The sequence below is a fragment of the Dryobates pubescens genome, chromosome 12 (assembly GCF_014839835.1).
Source record: "Dryobates pubescens isolate bDryPub1 chromosome 12, bDryPub1.pri, whole genome shotgun sequence".
In the NCBI taxonomy this organism is placed as follows: Eukaryota; Metazoa; Chordata; class Aves; order Piciformes; family Picidae; genus Dryobates; species Dryobates pubescens.
This window is the reverse complement of record NC_071623.1, coordinates 13,100,526-13,124,229: the sequence shown is the minus strand read 5'-3', so window position 1 is coordinate 13,124,229 and position 23,704 is coordinate 13,100,526. Positions and strand designations below refer to the sequence as shown.

Below are 23,704 nucleotides of genomic sequence, written 5' to 3'. Positions count from 1 at the left end.
CAAATAAAATTATTTTCAGAGTGATCTAATTTTTTTTCTTTTTCAGATTTCATTTCTGTATTAGAAAATCCCCTGTTTGTCCTTCAGAAGTTGAAAGAAGATATTCTGAGTTTGTCTCCCAGATCCCTTGTGTGGTTACATGTGTGACTATTCAAAACAATTACTTTTTTTTTTTTTTTTTTTGTCTCAGAGGCTATAAAAAAAGTTAGATTCTCTTAGAACAGCAAATTAGATTACTGCATTTGATTGGTTTGTGCAACAAGAAAAAAATCATGCTTTATTCCCTGGGGCTGTTTATTCTCGGGAGGAGAAGGCTGAGAGGGGATCTTAACATCTATAAATATCTTGAGGGGTGGGTGTCCTGATTAAGGTGCCAGTCTCTTTTAAGAGGTGCCCAGGGATAGGACAACGAACAACAGGTACAAGCTAGAACACAGGAGGTTCCACCTCAGCATGAGGAGACACTTTACAATGAGGGTGACAGAATACTGGAACAAGCTGTCCAGAAAGGCTGTGGAATCTCCTTCTCTGGAGACTTTCAAAACCCACCTGGACATGTTCCTGTGTGGCCTGCCCTAGGTGATCCTGCTTTGGCAGGGTGGTTGGACCCAATGATTTCTGGACATCCCTTCCAACCCCTAATGTTCTGTGATTCTGTGAATTCTAATAACAGATTTGTACAATGTCTGTATGGTTCTTTTGGTGTTTTGTGTTATTGTCAGGATCAAACATTCAGGTGGGAACAGCAGCAGTTCTTTTATGCTTATTCAAATGAACTTCTAGCTCCAGTTGCCTGAGGGAAAATTGCTAAGTATATGCCAGATCTGGTATCTAAATACAAAGATGCTCAGAAATAAGGACAGTGTATCATCTGTGGACATCTCTGATTCTCTTGAGATGTCATTCCCATTGTTTCAAACATTTTAGAAGAAGAAGCCTTCAAAATTCCACCATGTAATGTGCGATTCTTCCTGATGATTAGTATTTCTGCTAGGTACCACACTATTAAGTACACTCTCTTCATTCCATGCTCTACTCTCCCCCTCTCCAAAATTGATTATTTCTTACTGTTTTCTGCATTACCCATTGCTCCTTGCTACTCTTACTGACAGAGTGGAGTTGGAAGGCCATGATTGCACTGAAGTACAGATCAGAGCTATTGTGGTTCAACAAATCCTTAAAGTTTTAGGAGTGCCTTGTGGAAATGTACTGGAATGTGTTAACTTTGGACCGGTTTACTTTGGATCTTCAAAAACCGAACAAATATGTTTATACAATGACAGTCCTGAGTGCATGGACTGGGTAGCAGTACTGGAAGACAATGCCATTGGAGGAGAGATGGTAAGAAACTGTTCTGGTTTTTATTTTAGTTGAAAACTTGTTTTCATTTCTGCTTTTTCATTTCTTGCTTCCCAAAAATCATCTTCTGTATTGTTTACTATGCCATACTATTTCCTGACCAATAGGCTTTCTGAAACTTCTGTCCAGCCAACAAATTTTCTACTATAATTTAACCCTGGAATTAAGTTTTTCAGATTTCTGTGTCACTGTTTGACATCTTAACTTTAAGAATGTTTTCTTTTGTTGGGTTGTTTTGGTTTGGTTTGGGGTTTTTGGAGCCATTTTGCCGGGAATCCTGCTAGATTTTTTAGCATTTACTGGGAGTAATCAAAAACTATTTTGGTATTCTAGGATGTGGTTTCACTTATTTGTCTCAGTGAAATCATCTGAGTGAGCATCAGGTTTAAAAAAGGGGAATTCAAAACATTTACATGGAATTGATTAATTAAGCATGTGATATGACACCATGTCAGTGCTGTTTGTTTTGTTTGTCTTTCTACTTGTTGTGAAAGACATGCATTTGTAGGGACAAAAAAGACCTCAAACCAAAACCAAATAGAAATGGGGAAGCAGAACAGGCTGAACTATTCACATTTTGATTGTTTTAGGGGACAAATCTTCAGAGGAGTACAGATGCTGTTTTGCAAGACTTAAGCCTCAAAAATAGAACAAGAGATGTAGATGTTTCCACCTTGATCTTGTGCATTCCCAATCAAGGAACCCTGCAGCCTTACGAAAAATATTTGGTTACATTGTGCTTTACTCCAAAGTGAGTGAATGATCCAAATTAGACACATGCAAACACACACACTTTGATCTACAGTGTTCTGTAAAGAACTGTATTAGAGAAAATAATTGAAAGTTAATGTCTTTGTGACATTATGTTACTCATGTATTTTTATGTGTTAGAAGAAGATGCTTGGCATGGTACTACAACTGTGAAATCAAAGTCTGAAGTGATAATCTGGGAGGTACTTTGCTAACAGTTGGCTGAACTTCCTTTGTGAGAATAAAAATTTATTAGACTTTGCTAAAATAACTTTTTGCAGCTCTGATTAAATCTGGTTAATCTCAGGATTGTTGAGAGATTTTTACAGTTTCAAATTAAGTACCTTTCTAATGACTGCAGATTTATTTCAGAAACATACACTGTATGTGTTCAGCATTATGAAAGAATGTGTATTTAATCAGCAAGTAACTGAAACATTTTGAAGATCTTTCATTCCACTAAAAAAAAAAATAAAATAAAGTATAAAGGAACATTCTCATACTTTTTTTGAGCTTACATTTATTACTGTTCCATTTCCTGAAAGGCACTCTAAAGAGCATTTTTATTCAAACTGTAACCAACAGCAAAGAAGTCAGACTAGATGATGAAAAGTAAGCCTTGATGAATTTCTGTGGGTTGGGGTGTGGTGGTTTGTTTGTTGTGGTGTTGATTTTTAACTTTTTTTTTTTAAATCATTGTTAATTTTTTTTCCCCTTCTTGAATTAGAGATTGTGACTCTTACAGCATATTTAAGAGGGACTTTGGAGTGAATGCCTCAGCACTAAAACAAGATTATGTGCTGTTTCTGAGATTTGAAGCTGCTGGGAATAAAGATGGTTATCTGCAGATGCTCAGTGATGACGCCACAGCGATCATAGGTACACTACAAAAAATGTCTAGTCACCATCAGAAATGTATATAGAGATGCTGAAAATGTATCCTGATCTTCATTAAAAAATATAATCTCAGCAGTTTTGTGGGAAACAATAAATAAAAGTTCTTGTAAACTGCAGCTTTAATACTTTAGCACCAAAACCTCTCTGATCAGTGGGTAGAAAGGAGGAGGGAATTGTGTGTATCATGAATACAGCTGTGGGTAGTGAACATCTAGAACCTAATTATAAATGCAAATATTTGGAGAACATAAAACCCCTCCAAACTCAGCCATTTGCAAGTCAGCAGCACTTTGTTAATACCAGTTTTGTGAATTTTCCAGTGACTATTCGATTGCCCTCAGTTTCCTTAATGAGGGAATATGTTACCTAACAGCCATTGTAATTAAACAAGTCTGTGTAAAGTTTTATAGAAAACTGCATTATAAATCATATTCTATTGTATTATTTTGATTTTGCAACTATAGAACTGCAGTATGACTCATGCAGTGCCAACTGGTAACAAGTCAGACTGCACGGTCCTGCATCTGGGTTGGGCCAATCCCAGGGACAAATACAGGCTGGGTGCAGAGTAGCCATGAAGAAAAAGTCTTGCATGTATTGATTGATGAGAAGCTCACTATGAGCTGGCAATGTGCTCATGCAGGTCAACAGTACCCTGGGCTGCATCAAGAGTGTGGCCAGGAAGGCAAGAGAGGTGATTTTTGTCCCTTTACTCTGCTCTTGTGAGACATCCCTTCTAATACTGCATCCACTTCCGGTGTCGCTATAATAAGAAAGACACAGAGCTGTTGAAGTAAGTCCAGAGGAGGGCCACAAAGATGACCTAAGGGCTGGAACCCCTCTGCTATGAAGACAGGCTGCAGGAGCTGGGGCTGTTCAGTCAGAGAGCACCTTATAGCTACCTTCCAATACAAGGAGGAATCCTACAGGAAGACTGGAGAGGGACTTTTCATGAGGGTGTCTAGTGATAGGAATAGGGGGAATGGATTTAATCTGAGGGAGACTATGTTTAGACTGGATTTTAGGAAGAAGTTCTTCAGTACAAGGATAATGAGACTCTGGAATAGGTAGCCCAGGGAGGTTGTTTAAGGCCAGATTGGATGAACTGTTGAGCAGCTGAGTCTAGTTGTGAGGTGTCCCTGCCTATGGCAGGGAGGTTGGAGTAGATGATCTCTAAAGTCTCTTCCAACCTAAGCCATTCTGTGACTCTTCTATTTGTAAGCCAACAGCTGTTTGAGGTTTCTTTGTATTGTGTTTGTCTAACACAGCGAAACATCCTCGGCCCACGGAGCTAGCTTTGACAGGTTCTGGGATTCCTGTCACGCTAACTTTTAATCCAGGACCAGTTTTTAAGTTTATGGACTGTTTTTTTGGTGAACAAACACAAGTTCTGTGCACGCTTAAAAATGAATCTGAGTTGCTTCCAGTAACATTCCGCTTCCACAAGATGGCTCACTTCAATATTTCTCCTGAAAAAGGAAAAATTGAAGCAAAATCTGCAAAGGTAACTACCTCTTCCTCTTAGATTATGTAGATATGCAGATTACTTTACAGTGGCCACGGGAGTAACTTCTTTAAAGTTAGTTAGAAAAGTTCATTTCAGTGGCCTCGATGTTTAACACCAGCCGAACATGATTTTTGCCTGCTTATGCAGAGTATTTTAATGCTCTTTCCTGTACTCCAGTAAGCATGAAATGTTATTTTAAATCTGGAAAAAATCAGCCCATTGCAAGATCCTTTTCACTACTTCCAATAAATCACAAATACTGAAGTAAAACAATGTCTCTTTTAATGGAAGAAACTGCCAAATTCAAAGCAGATCCCACCTCTCTTAGAAGCGTGAAGTGCCAAAGTGACTCACTTGAACAAGAGAATTACAGAAAACTTTTGTCTTTGCTTTTCTGCCTCATATGTCTCATAATTGCCTTTCTCTCTTTTTTCTTTTTTTTCAGGATGTGATATTTTCATTTTCCCCACATCAAATAGGAACATTTAAAGTGAAGCAGGTTGTTGATATAATTGACATAGGACTAGAGAAAAATAATGTAGAGATTTTGAAGAAAAAGTCCATTCACCAAATATATTTGAGCTTTATTGCTGTGTGCAAATCAAAACACAAAACCGTTCAATTCAAAATTAATCCTGGTAAGAGACAAAAAAAGTTAAATGAGAATGATTCAAATGTTTTGTAAAGTAAATTTTTAACATTTTAAAAGTATTTTAATTTTTTTGTTTGTTTTAAAAAATATATCTTTTTGAGTTGAGGGAATGCTTGGTTTTTTTAATCATTTTTTTTTTTTTAATGTATGCCCATAAAACAATAAAGCAATAGCTAAGATAATAGACCTCCCCCCACCCCCTCCACCATATTCAGAGGTTATGGAGCAAAGGGCACCTGAAGAATGAATTTATTTACTTATAGTGCTGTTTTAAATGTGTACCTTTATGTAGGGAAAGGAGCAAAAACAATGATCTAATTTTTGTCACAATTTTTCTTTTTAATAAAGTACTTTTCTAAAATCAGCATAAAAGAGATCTGAAATCTTCCTTTTCTTCCCCTTCTTCCTTTTCTTCCCCCCCCCCCCCCCTTTTTTTTTTTTTCTTTTCCTCTATTTTCCTTGTTTCCTTGTTTCTTTTCTTCAGTTGTTAATATCTTGGGAGTTTCTCAAAAATCATGCCTGTGTTTGCAGTTTGTAAGACAAGGTTTAGGATGCTTTGGACAGTGATGTGACAGAGTTGGGTCTGAGTCTTCAGTCATGTACATGGGCAAGGCAAGGCATCACAGCTGGACATAGTAGTGGTAGTTTGGACTCTAGTATTTGTGATTCAGGCCAGGGAAGGCAGTTGGCTGTTTGCGTGGTCTGAATGCCCTCCTCCCTACATCTGAGAAAACACAATGGAATGGGTGACTGATGGTTGCGGTGCTGGGTGGACCAGTATCAATTGCAACGTATTTTTCTGAAACTTTGAGTTTTATGTGGAAAACATTAGTATGAATGTATGTAACATGTTTTATTTGAATGTAAAGGTCTAACACCAATGATTTCCAATGCAACTGGATGGTTTGTAGCTGATGGCATAGGACAGTGCACTGATACAGCACCCGTGGCAATGCTGAAATCAAGGCAAACACAACTTCATACTCACCGGATAAACAGGAAGTGTAAGGATGATGCACTTATAGCCTTTCCTAATGACCGTGCAGCCAGCATTAGGCCAAGTGACCGGAATGAAAAATACAGGTAAAAAAAATGCAAAAGTAAGATATAAACCCACACCTTTGCATATCCTGTATAGTAGATCAAGATGGATTACTCATATGACAGTTTACTGGTTTTGTTCTTTATTTTCCAGGCTGAAATGTCTTTAAAATTAATTCCATTCTACTTAACCTTGAGCCTCTTGCACATAAATTTCCTAAGTTGTTTTTCTTATGTGAAACTACATGTGCAGCTATTACAGTTTCAATATTTCATTTTTATGGTTGCCTTTACAAGGTCAAATATTAATAATCAGCTGTGATAAAAAGAATGTTTACAATGAAACATACAGGTAGCAAAATTGATGTGTTTTCATTCTAACAAGACTCAGAGTCATTTTACCCACATGGAGAAACTATAATTCTCTTTAAATATTTAGGACTATTTTCACGAAGACCGAGAGATACAATTATATAGATCCAGAGTTTTCTTATACTGACTGTGAACAACTATCAAAAGCAGCACATAAGGAATCCTACTCATACTTCATTTATAATGTAAGGCAGTGTCGTTTGCAGAAAGATGCCGCTAGGTAAGAGCTTGTTTATTCTTTAAACAACTATTTTAGGCTTATGTGAAAAATGTGTATATACATGCAGAATCAACTTAGTGATACCAGTCATATAGATAAATTTCTCCCGTGCTGAAATGCTTATGGTCTCCTTGCCTCCCCTCACCTTCCCCACTACTCTTGAAAAACAGGTATGGGGCACTGGAGATCAAGGGTGAGGTGATCCTGATGCTGGAGGACACACCATCTGGGGCTCTCCCTGAGGCTAAAGAGCCTAAGGTTAAACAGCCTAAGGCAAAGTGGCCTAAGGTTAAGCAGCCTTCCCCTGGCATCAGGACCTGCTCCCTCAAAAAAAAGAGGAGGGTAATTGTTATTGGTGATTCCCGTCTGAGGGGAATGGAAGGCCCCATATGTTGGCCAGACCCATCTCATAGGGAACTCTGTTGTCTCCCAGGAACCCAAGTTAATGATGTTACCAGAAGGCTGCCTAGCCTGGGGCAGCCCTCTGACTACTATCGCTTACTAGTTATGCAGTTAGGGAATGATGATGTTGCAACCAGAACTCCCAGGGCTATCAAAAATGACTTCAGGGCCCTGGGAGATCTGGTTGAGGGGTCAGGTGCTCAAATAATTTTTTCATCAATACCCTTAGTTGCAGGAGGGAATACCATAAGGAACAGATCAGCAGCTATAGCTAACAAGTGGCTTAGAGGCTGGTGCAGTCAAAAGAATTTTGGTTTTTTTGATCTTGGAGAACTTTCTACTGCACCAGGTCAGCTGGCAACAGGTGGAGTACATCTGTCCCAAAGGAGGGGAAAGGTCACAGTATATGAGAATGGCCTGTCCCCCAAAGGTAAAAAGATTCTGGGAAGGGAATTGGCAGCTCTCATCAACAGGGCTTTAAACTAGTTTCAAAGGGGGAAGGGGCTGAAAGTAGTCCCCTCAGGCAAGAGTCTGGGGGCGATAAGCTAGAGTCAGAGGTGAAACCAGCAGCCCAGCTGAGGTGCATGTACACTAATGCATGAAGCATGGGTAACAAACAAGAGGAGCTGGAAGCCTTGTTGCAGCAGGAAAGTTGTGATGTAGTTGCCATCACAGAGATGGGGTGGGACGACTCACATGACTGGAGCACTGCAATTGACGGCTACAGGCTCTTCAGGAGAGACAGGCAAGGAAGAAGGGGTGGAGGGGTGGCCCTGTACACCAGGGAGGGGTTGGTCTCTTCTCCCAGGCAACCAGCACCAGAACAAGAGGACACAGTCTCAAGCTGCACCAGGGGAGGTTTAAGCTGGATGTTAGAAAGAAATTCTTCAAGAAAGAGAGATTGGCCATTGGACTGTGCTGCCCAGGGAGATGGTGGAGTCACCATCACTGGAGGTGTTTAGGGAGAGACTGGATGGGGTGTATCATAGTATCAGTCAGGGTTGGAAGGGACCACAAGGATCATCTAGTTCCAATCCCCCTGCCATGGGCAAGAACACCTCACACTTGGTGCCATGGTTTAGTTGATAGGTTGGACTGAATTTCAAAGGTCTTTTCCAACCTGGTTAATTCTGTATGAAGGATGGGTATTCACCTGTCACAGAGTCCCTTACCCTGATTCTTTCTGCAGAGAAGTGTGACTGAGATTTCCAAGCCAGCTTGAACTTTTTTTCCTTTGCACTTACCACCATGAAACATAACTACAATGGAGAAGATGCAGTCTTGTCCTGTCTGTTCTCTATGAAATTTGTTTTATGATTCTCACTTTCCAACCTGCCCCTCTTCCTGAGGGCTTCCTGTTCAGAGCTGATTGATAAGTGAATACATTTTCCAGATATACTTTATTGCTTTTTTTCCTTCTTTCCTTCCTTATTTCTGAAAAGCAGCAGTGAGGAGGAAGAAATGGTCTGAATGATGAGAACAGACTCAAAGGGCTTCCAGATAAAAATACTGTAATTAGCATAATACCATATGACTTAACAGCTCCTGCTCCACCACTACCATTTTTGCACCCATCCCAGAGCCAGGGGCAAGATCCTTATCAGCCAAGATACCACACAGAGGAGCTCAGCCCCAGCAAGGAGGCTCAGCCAGCACCCGTGGATGATATTGGAGTAGTCATCAATCATTGCCCTAACAGCCGGGGGGCCACCAGGCCCCCCGGCCTTTGTTGTCACCACCACCATCACCCAGTGCACACCATGGGCACTCACCGGTGATGAGAGGAGGATCCTCCAGCCCAGAAGGGCTCACTTGGAGCTTCTGCCTTTCCTGGGGGGGATTAAAAAGGGGAGTGGGTGGGGAGGGCCAAGAGGCCACACCTGGGGTGGGAGGAGACTCAAATAAAGCCCAGGTGCTCTGGAAATTGAGGGGAAAAAGGGGGCAGGTGAGTGACTTCTAGGGTGTCAGGGAGTGATAGGAGTAGAGGGAATGGAAAAAAAACTAGAAGTGGGTAGATTCAGATTGGATGTTAGCAAGAAATTCTTTCCCATGAGGATGGTGAGACACTGGAACAGATTGCCCAGGGAGGTGGTGGAAGCCTCATCCCTGGAGGTTTTTGCAGCCAGGCTGGATGTGGTTCTGGGCAACCTGATCTAGTGTGAGGTGTCCCTGCCCATGGCAGGAGGGTTGGAACTGGATGCTCCTTGAGGTCCCCTTCAACCCCAGCAATTCCATGATTCTAAAACAATTTTGCAGTTTAGGCTGGATGTTAGGAAGAAATTCTTCACAGAAAGAGAGATTGGCCATTGGAGTGTGCTGCCTAGGGAGGTGGTGGAGTCACTGTCCCTGGAAGTGTTTAAAATAAGACTGGATGAGGCACTTAGTACCATGGTTTAGTTGATTAGATGGTGTTGGGTGATAGGTTGGACTTGATGATCTTGAAGGTCTTTTCCAACCTGGTTAATTCTGTGATTCTGATTCTGTATCTGTTCTTTCAGGAACTTAGAGATTCCTTCCTGGGTAAAATATAGGGACAGAGACATTGGACATGAAATTAAAATGAATTTACAATAAGACACCAAGTTTTCAGAGTTGATTGTGGTTAATAGTATCACAGTACATTAGAAGCTGGAAGGAACCTCCAGAGATCAATGAGTCCCAACCCCCCTGTCAAAGCGGGATCACTTAGGGTAGTCCACACAAGGATGCATCCAGGTGGGTTTTGAAAGTCTCCTGAGAAGGAGACTCCACAGTCTTCCTGGGCAGCCTGTTCCTGTGCTCTGCTGCCCTCACTGTAAAGTTTCTCCTCATGTTGAGGTAAAATCTTCTATATTCAAGCTTCAACCTGTTGTTCCTTGTTAGTGTGCACCACTGAAAGGAGCTTGGCCCCCTCCACTTGACACCCACCCCTCAGATATTTATACACATTGATGAGCTCCCCTCTTAGTCTTGTCCAGACTAAACAGCCCCAGGGATCTCAGTCTCTCTTCATAGGGGAGATGCTCAAGTCTCCTAATCATCCTCGTGGCTCTCCATTGGACTCTTTCCAGCAGGTCTCTGTCTCTCTTGAACTGGGGAGCCCAAAACTGGACACAGTATTCCAGGCGTGGTCTTACCAGGGCAGAGTAGAGGGGTAGAAGAACCTCCCTAGATCTGCTGGACACAGTTTTCTTGATGCCCTCCAGATACCATTGGCTCTATTGGCCTCAAAGGCACATTGTTGTGAAAATATAACATGTTCTGGATTCTCCTTTTATGTCTAGCACACCTAAAGAGATAGATTCAGTATAGAAATTGTGATATAATTTGTGGAATGAAGCAAGTAAGATGAAAGGATTGTATTGTCTTCTAGCAATAAATTCTCACTTAATGGATTTGTGTATTTGGTTGGTATGCTGTGGAATAACATAATGGAAAAAGCAGAATTGACAGCTCTATTACTAAAGGTTTTGTTTAAAAAAAGAATAAGAGGCTGTAAAGCTTCTAAAGCAAGAGGAGTAATACCTTACAAGTGTCACGTTTGCAAGACACACTATTTAAAAATTAATGCCAGTGGATTATTGTTGTAATCTTGATTTAATTTGCTCTGTTTATACCACTCATGATTTGGATAAGGCCTGCAGAGCTGGATTTATTTTATTTTTGTGTGTGTTCATGGTGTAGGGTTTATTGAAAGGAACTGGTGTGTTTTCATGCAATACATGGTGCATATATGCACCGTAATGCAAATATCCAGTGTATGCTGCATAAAAATCAAAACCAGAAAGCAGCGTTTCAGGTATCAGGAGAATTGCACTGTTCCTATTAAAAATAGTAGAGATTTTCTGAATGCTTGATACAAAATATCTGTAGGATCTCTGGAAGTTTCAAATCTCTTGGTTGTAGATGAAATTGGAGCTGAACTTCAACCAAGAAAAGTTAGTTGTTCTGAAAATTAGGTTTTAAATGGCCCAGTTCAGACATATATAACTAAAGGCTTCTTTCTAACTTTTTTGGTAACTTTTAACTGCTTGACTTCAGTTGTTCTTTAAAAGGTATTTTAGATATGATATAATATGGTATAGCTTGCAACCTGCTTAGCTAAGCAATTGCCACAAATGTGTAACTGATAGTAATCCTTGCCTGAATAATATAATAGAAGACTTTTCAAGGCATTTTCTGTACTTGTGGGGGTTTAAAATAATATATAACATGTTTAAAAATCTTAAATAGCTTAATGTGTAGATCATGGAATATACAAACTTCTAGATTTCTTTTTTTTCCCCTTTTTTTTCCCCTCCCCTATAGGCAGTTTCATATTTATAATAATCCTGTGAACATAGGCCTTAAACCAGCTGAAGGGCTCTTGTCACCAAAGATCTCAGTCACAGATATTCACAAGGAGAAGTTACAGTTCAAAAAGCTCCCTTTAGATGAGAATTGCCTATTAACTAGTCAAAAATTGGAGGCAATTGGTTCCAACTCTTCAGTCAAAGAAGTAAGTTAAATACTTGAGTAATAATGTAATGAAAACATGTTTCCATATAAAAAAGCAAAAGAATGTTGACCCTGCTCTGAGATGATGTCTTGTGCTTATCACAGATTACAAGTGGGCTTAGTGCTTTGCCAATTTCTACTCAAGAGAAGGAAGACTGTAGTCGAACTTTGACATCCAAGCAGCTTCATCAAATAGTCATTGGTAAGAATTCTAATTCGAAATGCATGTAGTGGCTCTAAAAGCACTTATTACTAGTAACACAATTCATGTTCATATTTGTTTGGCTTCAACAGAAAATAGCTAAATATGGTGGTGGCTTAATTTCTAAGGTAGTGTTTAACTAAAACATTATGGTCCTCAGAAAATCATAGAATGTGTTGGGTTGGAAGGGACCCTTTGTCCAACCCCCCTGCAGTGAGTAGGAAAGCCTTTAACTAGGTCAGGTTGTTCAGGGCCTCATGCAGTTTGACCTTCAGTGTCTCCAGGGATGGGGCCTCTACCACCTCCCTGGGCAGCCTGTTCCAGTGTTCTACCACACTCAGAGAAAACTGAAATCTGCCTTGCTCTAGTTTAAAACCATTGCCTCCATCCTTGTAGAATCATAGAATAGAATCATAGAATCCTGTTGTTACCTATCCCCTTGTGAACAGTCCCTCCCCTTTCAGGTACTGGAAGGCTGCTATAAGGTCTCCCTGGAGTCTTCTCCAGGATGAACAACCCCAACTCTCTCAGTGTGTCTTTGTAGAAGAGGTGCTCCAGCCCTCTGATCATTTTAAACAGAATAGTGAGAGAATTCTGTCACCATGAAATGACATGAGTAACTAAATCAAGTGGTCAGGGAGCAAATCATCAGGTTGAGTATATAAATTCTCAGTGAATTTCTGATTGTCTAGCCATTCAAATATCCAATCAATAAGAAAGTGTTTATGATTATTGATAGTGCCCTTAGTAACTACCACATTGCTTTTCCTATTTTAATAGCTGGCTGAACTAGACAGAATTAAAAAAGAAATGTTGGTGCTGGCTTTGGGGTTGTACTACTGAAAACATTCACAGAACGTGCATGGTGTTTACTTCCAAACTTTGGTATTAATTTATTCTGCTACAGAATTGTTCTAGCTGACTAATTATTTCATTTGAGAAACTAAAATATTTTGATAATAATATTTTAGTAGTTATGCTTCCTTACATGAAGATTCATAGATTTGTAGAATAATTTCTTATTCATTCCAGGTCCTTCTACCATGGATTTTGGTGATGTTTGTGTATATTCTATAACAGACAGAAAACTGCACATCATCAATAACTTGTTAGTTCATATATGGATAAAAATTGATATTGAAATTCATGAACTGCAACGAACAAGTCCATTGTCTCAGGTGGTGCCTCCTCTGACAAAGACTCATATTCCAATTGTATTTGAGACAAATACTCTTGGAATGTTTAAAAGGTGAGTTTTATATTGATCTTGTTTTTCATATTTTCTTTGCAGTAGCAGAATAAATAAAAAAAGAATAGTGGCTGGTTTAAACTCGTTGTAATTATGGTAAGTGTTGATGGTGTACACTCATTTATGGTGATATTGCAATAATTAATGCAGTTATAGCTTGCAAAATTTTGCTAGCAATGTTAGGAATTAAAAAAACAAACTGCAAAGTGTTCTGTCAAAAGCCCTTATAGCCTAGCCACAGGTTTATTGAAGAAAAAAGTTTTCTATTACAGTGTATTGGTTAGGAGAAATCTTATGGAAAACACTGTGCTCTTTCCAGCATAACATTGCACCACTGCATCTCTGCTCAGATATTTGACACAGCTAATGGGTAAATGTATAGGCAAACTGTTCTAGCCTTCTGGTGTGGTGATGGAACTCTCACTTTACTAATGCTTGTAGAATGTCTGCATGAGGCTGGTCATCTTTTGGGAAGATATCCACAAGGGACGTGATTTAAGTTGTGTGCAATACTGACAAATTGCTTTGTCTTACCAGTCTGAATGGTGTGTTCACACTTTACTGTTTTGTTAAATATTTTCTTACTAATAAATATATTTCACATGATTTTTACTCTGATTACAACATAATAAATACATTTAAAATATTGATAAGTATATGTTTATGTCACAGATCTTTCACTTACACAATAAACAACCAACACCTTGGGCATGTGCTCGTAGTTGCAAAAGCAGTGTCTGTTGAACTTGAGCTGTCTGCAAGGGAACTGATTTTAAAGCCTGTTCCGGGGTACCTGGCAGAAGAAGAATTTAGAGCAACTGTCAGGATACACAATCCCAGAAACCACCCTGCTGAATTCGCTTGGAAGCCTGTAATTACAGATAGAGGAAATGCATTTTCTGTACACCCAGCCAAAGGTATACTATGCAAGTACAGTGTGTGTGCATGTATCTGTAATGTCAATACTATCGAATAAGATGAACATTCAGCTGGTGCTATCACCTGTCTTTTTTAGATGTGGGTCAATATCAGTGTATCCCAAAAGCTGTATCAGATCAGAGTGTTGATATCCTAGAGCACTCCCTGTCTAAGCCCTACCCTGAGGGCATACACAGTCTGGTTAGTTGATTCTGAGTCCAGCCAGCAGTGTTTATGTAACCATTTTTCTCAGCACAGACTGCTGATACTTCAGAAGTGAGGCAGCTATTTAATGGCAGTTAGAAATATCATAGAGCTCATCAAGACAGGAAATATTTCAAAAGCACTTTGTGAAGAATGAAGCTGCTAAGTTGATGCAGACAGTCTGAGTGACAGGAATGGAATTCAGTCTGGGATTAGTTTCCAGTTTCATTATGGATCAATATTTGTTAGAAGTATGTGAGACATTAGCTTTTACCTTCTCTCCTTTCAAAGGCAGTATTCTGCAGGAATATGTTTGAGCTCTGCTATTAAAGTACCAACTGCTAACTGAATTGGTATTACACAGTTAAAACAAGATTTGGCTGGATCAGGAGGCTTGATATGCTCTGATTCTTAAGAAAAATATCTCTGCTGATATAACTTCAGATTCTGCTTCAATCAAGTAAATGTATATGGCCTTTCCTGAAGTTGTTAATCTACAAGAAAGATCATCTGTTCTTTGATTTATTTATTTGAAAAATGTTGAGTTTAAAAAAACCAAACAACTTAAATATGTTTTACTACAGCATACTAATAAACAGGTTGTGCAATCATGGTTTAGTTGTCATGAGGTGTTAGGTATTAGGTAATAAGTTGGACTTGATCTCTGAGGTCTTTTCCAACCTGGTTTATTCTATGATTATCTTGAGAATTCAGAAACTAATTTTACTTAATTCAATGTACTGTTCAACAGCAACAGAAGGTGATTGCACTTCAATGTGCTTAAATTATTTCTAGTTATACAAAGAATCATATGATTTTTACATATAAATGCTATAACATGTAAAGTATGTCATTTATTTAGGCTTTGTGGAGGCCTATAGTGATCTGGAATGTGAAGTTCTTTGGTATCCGGGGTTCAGCTCTCCAGAGACAGGAGAATTCAACCTGTGTGTGCGTGAAGGAAACACAATTAACTTGAAGTGTCTTGCAAAGGTAACAGTTCCAACAGCAAACTCAAAGAAGCAAAATGTGTGGGTTTTATTTAAACCAATGATTTCTTAAATTATTCGTTTTTTTTAGTGTATGATAATAGAAATATATTTCATATGGCTTTTATTTGATATATTTAACAAAAGCATATTACTCCAAAGACAGTGAAAAGGCAAGACAAAGAGAATTTGCCTTTTTCTTGTTTTTAATACTTCCTTAGTGGTCCTTACATATTAAGTGGTAATTGTTCATGGTTTGCTTAGTTTATCCAAACAAAGGTTGAGAGGTGGTATGATGGTTCTTCAGGTCCATAATAAAAGGATAAAAATCAAGGTGAGTGTGGGCAGAACTTCAGGGTAACAACAGATTGTAACATTATTCTGTATTTTTATTTTAGCATCATATTTGGTAATTTGAAAAGCAGTGTTCTGGATAGTCTTCTAAACAGTTCAGCTTAGGCAAACCATTTGTTATCTTATGTTGCATGCCAGGGAGTATGAAGGAGACAAACTTCCCCCCCCCCCCCCCCCCCCCCCCCCAGTCTACTGGCTATTACTGTAGAGCTTCCATTTTGAGAGCAAATAAAACTTTTCCCTTCCCTCTTGATGTGGCTGCTTTCTCTTTGATCTTTTCTTTTTTTCCCCAACAGCTTCTCCCCCCTTTTTTCCCTTTTCATTTTCTTTTGAAGCCTTGGAAATTGCCATATGTAAACCCAGATGAGTGTAAATTAGAATGTTGGTATTCCTACTCCTATTAAAATCTCTGGAGTATCTTGTCCTAATCACACATTTAGGACTAAAAAATATCATGGGACCTGTGCTGTTAAATTACATTTAGTTAAAATATTTTTATTTGTCTTGTAATTAGCCCAGAAATATCTCTGGAATTATGCCTGTTCACTTTGAATCTAGGTAAGCTTAATGCATTGCATAAACCTTGTCTTGCATTTAAACTGTTTGTCTATTTCAGTGCTTCTAATCTGCATTTTCCCACAAGTATATTAGTTCATTATGTAATGAAAAGAAAATTAGGCTGAATCATTTATTTGTACTTAGTAGTACGTTATTTAGTATGCTTGTTTTCTGTTTTTATAGCTTGGTACTACTAAAGTTCAGTTTATGGAACAAAGGATATCCTTCAGCCATAGTCCAATGGGTTTATCCACTTGTAAGACAGCCATTCTTCAAAACATAGGATACAATCATGCATACTTCCAAGTAAGCTAAAATTACTTAGAGAATATTTTACTTCTTGAAGGGGTGGGAGAAGGAGAGGAGTTTGTTTTATCAGATCACGTTATGGGTTTGTGTTTTCAGTTATTGGACAAATGTTGGAGAATTATTAGTGCATTAGAAGAGAAGAAATTATATTTTGTCCTTACTAATTGTAGGTTACTCCTAGTATCATTACTGAATTATACAGTATGAGGATCTACAGTATTAGGTTGTGAATACAACAAAAGAAATGACAAATCTGGAAGCTTGGGTGCCTTTTTTTTTTTTTTTCCCCAGGAAGTTATTAAAATTTAAAACCCAGAATGTGAAATTGTCAGCTGATGTGCAAGAATTATTTCATAGTTCTATCCATGACAATAGAAGAAAGTGACAGTCATCATGATTATGAATCTGTTACTTTGTTTACCCATGTTTTTGCCCCAAGCTTTTACGTCCAAGTTAGCATTATATGTTCACAGAATGTTAGGAGTTGGAATGGACCTTGAAAGATCATCAAGACCAAACCCCCTGCCAGAGCAGGATCACCTATGGCAGGTCACACAGGAACTCATACAGGCAGGTTTTGAATGTCTGCAGAGAAGGAGACTCCACAATCTGTCTGGGCAGCCTATTCCATTGTTTTGTCATCCTCAGTGAAAAGGTTTTTCCTTATGCTCACATGGAACCTCCTATACTCTAGCTTGCACCCATTGCCCTTTGTCCTATCACTGGACATGACTGAGAAGAGCCTATTTCTGTCCTCCCAGCACTCACCCTTCACACATTTATAAACATGAATGAGGTCACCTCTCAGTCTCCTCCTCTCCAGGCAAAACAGACCCAGTTCCCTCAACCTTTCCTCATAAGGGAGATGTTCCACTCCCTTCACCATCTTTGTGCCTCTGTGCTGGATTCTTTCAAGCAGTTCCCTCTTATAATTTCCTGTAAGAATATAAAAGCTTTGTGATAGACATATTGCTGTTAAAAAACAAACCAAGCAAAACCAGCTCCCCTTGCTCCCCAGTGTTCCATGTTATGGGTTGTGGTTTTTTGTTTGTTTGTTTTTTTTCCCTCTCAGTATTGTTCATCTTTCATGTTTGTGTTTTGAAGGTTCTTGATTCCAACCCACTACCCGGCATGAAGATCACCCCTTCTGAAGGGGTGATACCTGTGGGAGGCTGTGCTGTTCTCAAAATCTGTTTTTCTCTGAACGCAAAAATGAGTTTTGATACAAGAGTGGAGGTATTCAGAACTGGAAGAACTTTGTCTTTTGAGTGTTATGATGTGTGCTTATGTGTGTACATTTGCCTGTCTTTTGGATTTTATCTCCAGTGTTCAAACTATTTAAAAAAGAAGAAAAATTAATGGCTGCTGGAACCTGTTCTGTTATTTTGTCTCAGTCTTGCTTTGATGTATCAAAACAGCCTCTCATTTTTAGCAGATTCATATTATATTGTTGGCAAGCTGTTGAAACTTATGTGCTTGCTTTCAGAAGATATGTAAACATATCTGCAGGCTTTCTGATCTCTAGAGGAGTAGGACTGAAATACTGCGGTGTCTTTAATTTCTTGACTTGTTTTTGAGATCATCTCAGAGATGGATTTACTAATAGATTTGAGGTGGTAACAGCAGCGCAATAAACATCTAGTACTGTTTTGTTTTCTGACTGCCTGATCCCTGTACTTGTCCTTGGTCAGATAAGAGAATTGGGGAAAAAAAGGATGCTGTCATAGGGCTCTTCTTTGCCACCTCCATGTTCTGTGGCTGCCTTCCATTATGCCTGCATAAACCTAGTATCCCTTGATCTTTTCTCTCTTCTAAAACAGATTTAGCATTGCTAAGAACAATAGTATCTACTTTGTACTAACACCTCTGTCAAGTGGTTAGTGTTGTAGTATACTTTTCAGTCTTCAGAGCTGCTGTATAGATCCATTCAGCTTACTCCCATTGAAGAGAACTCTTTATTCTAGTGATACAGCCTCCTGCAACATATTTTTTGTCTGCAGAACAGTGGCCTTTCCTAAAACTGAATTGTTTGTTGGATTTTTGAATCAGTTTTTTGTTTGTTTGTTTCATTGACAGCTATGACTCTCCCATATATAGTGTACCACAGAGGCATAATTTGTTCTTTTTTAAAACATCATCTCACTGGAACATGTATATGTATGATCTAGAAACTGAAGGCATTTTCTTCACCTCTTTATATTTCCATAACAATAATGTATTGTATTATAAGAGGTATCATCATATTTTCATTACAAATTATGCTGAATGTCTCTCTCCACTCTGTGGAGCAGGTTTTGTAGGTGTTTGTTTGTTTGTTTTTATTTTTGAACTTTTCATGTAATTGTATCAGATTTGGTAAGATAATTGTTGAAATGACTTTGTCAATAATCACACTGTCATCCATTCCCTTAGGTAGCAGTCCGAAACTCAGGAGTATTAGTGCTTCGGATTAGTGGATTTGTAGAGGTCCCTGAAATAAACATTGACTTGGTAAGTATGAAGAAATTGTAGCAATTGCTTAGATTGATAGTGTTATTGATAGTGTGATTGATAGTATGCTTTATCTAAATGTCATAGTGGTTCATCCCTACTTCACATTCAAATGTGTCCAGAGAAGAGCAAGGAGACTGGTGAGGGGTCTGGAACACAAGCCCTATGAGGAGAGGCTGAGGGACCTGGGGTTGTTTAGCCTGGAGAAGAGGAGGCTCAGGGGAGACCTTATTGCTGTCTACAACTACCTGAAGGGAGGTCGTAGCCAGGTGGCGGTTGGTCTCTTCTCCCAGGCAACCAGTGACAGAGGAGAGGACACAGTCTTAAGCTGCACCAGGGGAAGTTTAGGCTGGATGTTAGGAAAAAATTCTTCACAGAAAGAGTGATTGGAAGGTGGTGGAGTCACTGTCCCTGGAACTGTTTAAAAAAAGACTGGATGTGGCACTTAGTGTCATGGTTCAGTTGATTAGATGGTGTTAGGTAGTAGGTTGGACTTGATGATCTCAAAGGTCTTTTCCAACCTGGTTAATTCTGTGATTCTGTTTTTCACTTTTTGCTATACTAGCTTCCTGAGAAAATGATTGAAGAACTTGGGAAGAGACAGTAAACTGAATGTATATATAACAATTGTATTAAATGATAGTTGACAGTTTTAGCTTTTGAATTTGACAATCTGCAAAATGTATGTTAAAAGGGAAAGGATTCTTTTAAGTAATTGAAGATTAGTGAAAAGGTGCAGAAAGGGGAAAAGTAATCTGTTTACTGAATGACAGAAAAATTCCTGATGGTGTATCTGGACTTACCTACTGAATTCTCAGCTCTTATGTGTTATGTTCTGAAAGATTTTTAAGTTAAGGGTTGTGCAAGACAACTGATTTACCAAGTCTGTTATTGTGTTATAAATTGTGAATCTTTGCACAATTATTTTGTACATAATATTCAATTTAAAAAAATTAATTTACAGTCCTTGGACTTTTTTTCTTTTTTTCTTTCTCTTTAAACTTACAGGATGTATTTGACTTTGGTGATGTTTATCTTGGTTCTACAAAATCAATTCCCTTTTTGCTGCAGAACAAAGGACAAGCATGTACCAGAGTGGAGTTTGATTTTTCTAGCTATAAAGACTTCAAGTTGAATGCTAATGACCATTCAGGTATTTGCTTTTGCTATATCAGAATTTTCATTAAATGGATAATGCTGAGAGAAAATTTGTCAGACTATTTCTGATATGCAAATGTTCTGATTTAAGAAAAACTAAACCACTTATTTTTGAAAGTGCTACTTAATATAAATTGAAATGTGACATTTTGGTTTGCCTGTAAAGGGACATTTGCCCAAAAAAAGCATTTGGAAAATGTCAAGTTGCCTGTAGACTGATTTTTATTTAGTTAGTTTAAAATCCTAATTAAAAAAAAAGTCTTTGAGTTCCTTTTTCTTTGCCCATTCTAGTTATTAAGGTATGTTAAAGAAAAACGTAAGTTGAAAATAAATGCAAAAAGAAAAAAATGAAAATAAAAGAAAAAACACAAGACTAAACAAAAAATCCCTCCAAAACCAACCAACCAAAGAACCCCAAACACTTTGACAAATAATCAACCAAAGCCCCAAAACTTTTACCCACTGTTTTGACAATCTTTGTCCTTCAGTTGATCAGTGTAAGAATCTGGACTTTTTTCCTAATGGTACAGGCATGTCCTGTTAATCACAGGAGCTCTGTTCTGCATGATGTCCAGCTCAGAATGACACTGGGGCAATATGTGGAATTAGGTTGCTATTCTTTTGTTTCTTGATAGAAGCACTGCAGATACTTATCCTTCACTCATTGTTGCCCATTCCTTTTCTACTTAAGTCTTGGCATCTCCTTTGCTGTTCCAACATCTTTATTCACAAGAAAATTTTGCAGCTATGCTTATGCCTCCTGTTGTCCCTGAAGGCTCAGGAAATCAGGACTCTTTATTCTGCAAGACAGTATTATAATATTTAGTTGTATCTTTATGTAGAAGTATATGTGGATGATGATCTGACAAGAACAGAAAGGTTTTCTTACCCTGTGTTGAACTTTACAGGGAAGGTGAGGGCACCTATTCAATCATCTTAGAAGAGAATTGACTATAACAGGCAACAGCCAGCCTGGGAATCAACTCATTGCACATGATTTCTAGATCAGAATTTGTGCTCAAAACAAGTAATAGGACATCCAGTCAGGTCCAGCAGTGTTTAAATGGTGAATAGTGGATGAATACTGATCCTGGTGTTTCAGGATGAATGCTGATGTCAGATGAATGTTTCCTTATCTGTTAGAAACCTATGCTCCTGCCAGTGCCATGAATTGGATGTGAAAGTTTGAAAAATGAAACAAGCCTTGCTGGTAAACTCCTGTTGTGTAGATTATACCTAAAAGTCATTTAGAAAAAAGCACAGTTTCAGCCAGCTGTATTTCTCCTTGTAGTATTAGTTTTTGTTATTAACTATGTTTGCCTAACACTTTTATTCAAAGGTAAATGACAGTGAGATTTTTCTGAAAGATTGTGTTCTCCCAAATCGATAACTTTAATGAAAGTTGCTGGTGATTTAACACTACTCAAAATTACCTCCAGAATCCTTATGAGAAATACAATATTAATTCATAACTTTGAGGGATGTTTGTCATACAAATCTGTAGACGCCTTATGTTGGAAATAACTTGGAAGTACTGCAACTATTACAAGTTGATATTTAGTGTAATAACATCTGTAATTTAATTCTGATTTTTGCTTGACAGTGGTTGACTGCTGTTCTTCAAAGCCTTATTCATATTTGGTTAACTTAAAGGGAAAGTCAGCTTTGCAGTGCTTCTTGTCCTTCACGCCAAAAGAGGTAGGTTTATGGGGTAGTGCTGATTATGGTGAATTAAAATAAGGCTTTATGGCATTTCTATGGTCAGGAAATCACAGATGTCTTAGATGTGCATTTTGGAACATGCTGTAGTTCTGTAGTAACAATCCAATTCTTAAGAAAACAAGTCTTGAAATAATCTGCCCAGGGAGGTGGTGGAGTCACTATCACTGGAGGTGTTTAGGAAGAGACTGGGGTGCTTGGTGCCATGGTTTAGTTGATTAGATAGTGTTGGATGATAGGTTGGACTTGATGGTCTTGGAGGTCTTTTCCAACCTGGTTAATTCTATTCTAATCTTTATATCTCAGTTGCTGCTTTCACATACACAAAGAAAACACACTTTCTCAATGATTTAAAAATGGAAAAGGTATAAACTTAAATTGAAATGTCTTACTGTGCAGTCATTAAATCATTCAGCTGACTAGCAGCATTTTCTTTTTTTACCTGTCTGTGCTTTAACTCTCAGATAACCAAGGGACTGCAAAAGTAGAGGTGTTTTGTGTGTCATAGAGATTGACAAAGTTGTTTTCTGTTGAAAGAGTGAATTCTGGTTGAATTGAGAGAAATAAGTTGATGTGAGACTTTGTGGGTTATTACATGAGGAAAATTGCCTTTTATTGGCAGTAGGTTTCAACAGGGAGTGCTATAGGAAAACTTAAATTTGAACCTGTTGAACAAAGCTTTAGAAATGGAGGGTTGGGGGGTTCCATGTATTTGGAGAACAATGAACTGAAAAGAAAATTTAGTCTTTGATATTATGAGCCAGCTTCAGAACAAGCACCTGGAGATCACTTCCACAGGATGTAAACCTATTGCATTAGCTGCAGTTTTTCCTGAAAGGAATAAATGAGTATTGGAGACACTGCATCTTGGATGGGTTAATGATACTCTTCTTTTCTTACTTTTCCTCCCATTCTGGAACTTTAGCTATTGACTGAAAGGGAATTCATTTGCTCAAAGCATCAAGCAAATAGAATTTGCATATTATAGGCTGTGTCTGGTAAACACTGTGATGTCCTTCCTCTTGTTACTGTCAGCTTAGATTGTGCAGACAAGGTGTTGTGAAATGATTGATGGTGTGTATTTCTGGCACATTCACTGATGAATGTTTTCTTCACAGGCAGAACATGAGTCAATGTGCTCATTTTTTTATCAATTAGTTTCCTTCCACAGCATAGCAAGTCTTGAATTAGAGGATTAGCAGTAAATGTCATGCCTTTCAGTATCTTGACACTGTCTGTTGCGACATTCTCAGAAGCAAGGTAGTCAGATTTAGACTAGATATAGTGTTAGGGAAGTATGTGATTGATTGCAAAATGGTGAATAGAGAGTATCAGGGGTGATCTAGCATCAAACCATGGCACAGCTTACCTCTGAATGTGAAATGTGCTATAGTCAAACAGGCCAAGTGAGTAAAGCCTCTGTGCTATGGGGGGTGGGAGGGCATGATGGCTGAAATATAAATATGGGGAAGCCTGGCAGATTGATTACATCACACTGACACAAACCTGCCAGCACAAACACTATGTGCTTACAACGGTAGAAACACTGGATGGCTGGAAACATATTCAGTGCCCCATGCCACCACTTGGAAAACCATTGTAGGCCTTGAAAAACAATGGTGACATGGTACCCCGGAAGGAATTGAGTCAGGTAATGGGACTCATTTCTGAAACAGCCTCATAGGCACTTGGGCCAAGGAACATAGCATTGAGTGGGTGTATTACATCCCCTATCACACATCACTTGCTGGGAAAGTTACACGTTACAATGTCCTGCTAAAAACCATCCTGAGAGCAATTGGAGGAGTGTCCTCCAAAAGCTGGGATGCATATCTAGTACCAGTCACTTGGCTGGTTAACACTAGAGGATCTGCTAAT

At 38.6% G+C, this 23,704-nt stretch overlaps 1 protein-coding gene across 1 annotated transcript in view; it reads left to right on the top strand.

Moving 5' to 3' along the window:
- Positions 1–23,704, top strand: part of CFAP47 (cilia and flagella associated protein 47) — a 275,659-nt gene that overhangs the window by 8,941 nt on the left and 243,014 nt on the right. Inside the window, 17 exon segments of the mRNA XM_054165734.1 lie at positions 1,113–1,341; positions 1,950–2,110; positions 2,855–2,988; positions 4,275–4,510; positions 4,959–5,151; positions 6,035–6,248; positions 6,646–6,798; positions 11,488–11,677; positions 11,782–11,878; positions 12,911–13,127; positions 13,800–14,044; positions 15,112–15,242; positions 16,334–16,456; positions 17,564–17,695; positions 18,872–18,949; positions 19,958–20,102; positions 21,711–21,805. Of these exon segments, the coding sequence (XP_054021709.1) occupies positions 1,113–1,341; positions 1,950–2,110; positions 2,855–2,988; positions 4,275–4,510; positions 4,959–5,151; positions 6,035–6,248; positions 6,646–6,798; positions 11,488–11,677; positions 11,782–11,878; positions 12,911–13,127; positions 13,800–14,044; positions 15,112–15,242; positions 16,334–16,456; positions 17,564–17,695; positions 18,872–18,949; positions 19,958–20,102; positions 21,711–21,805 (2,773 nt within the window).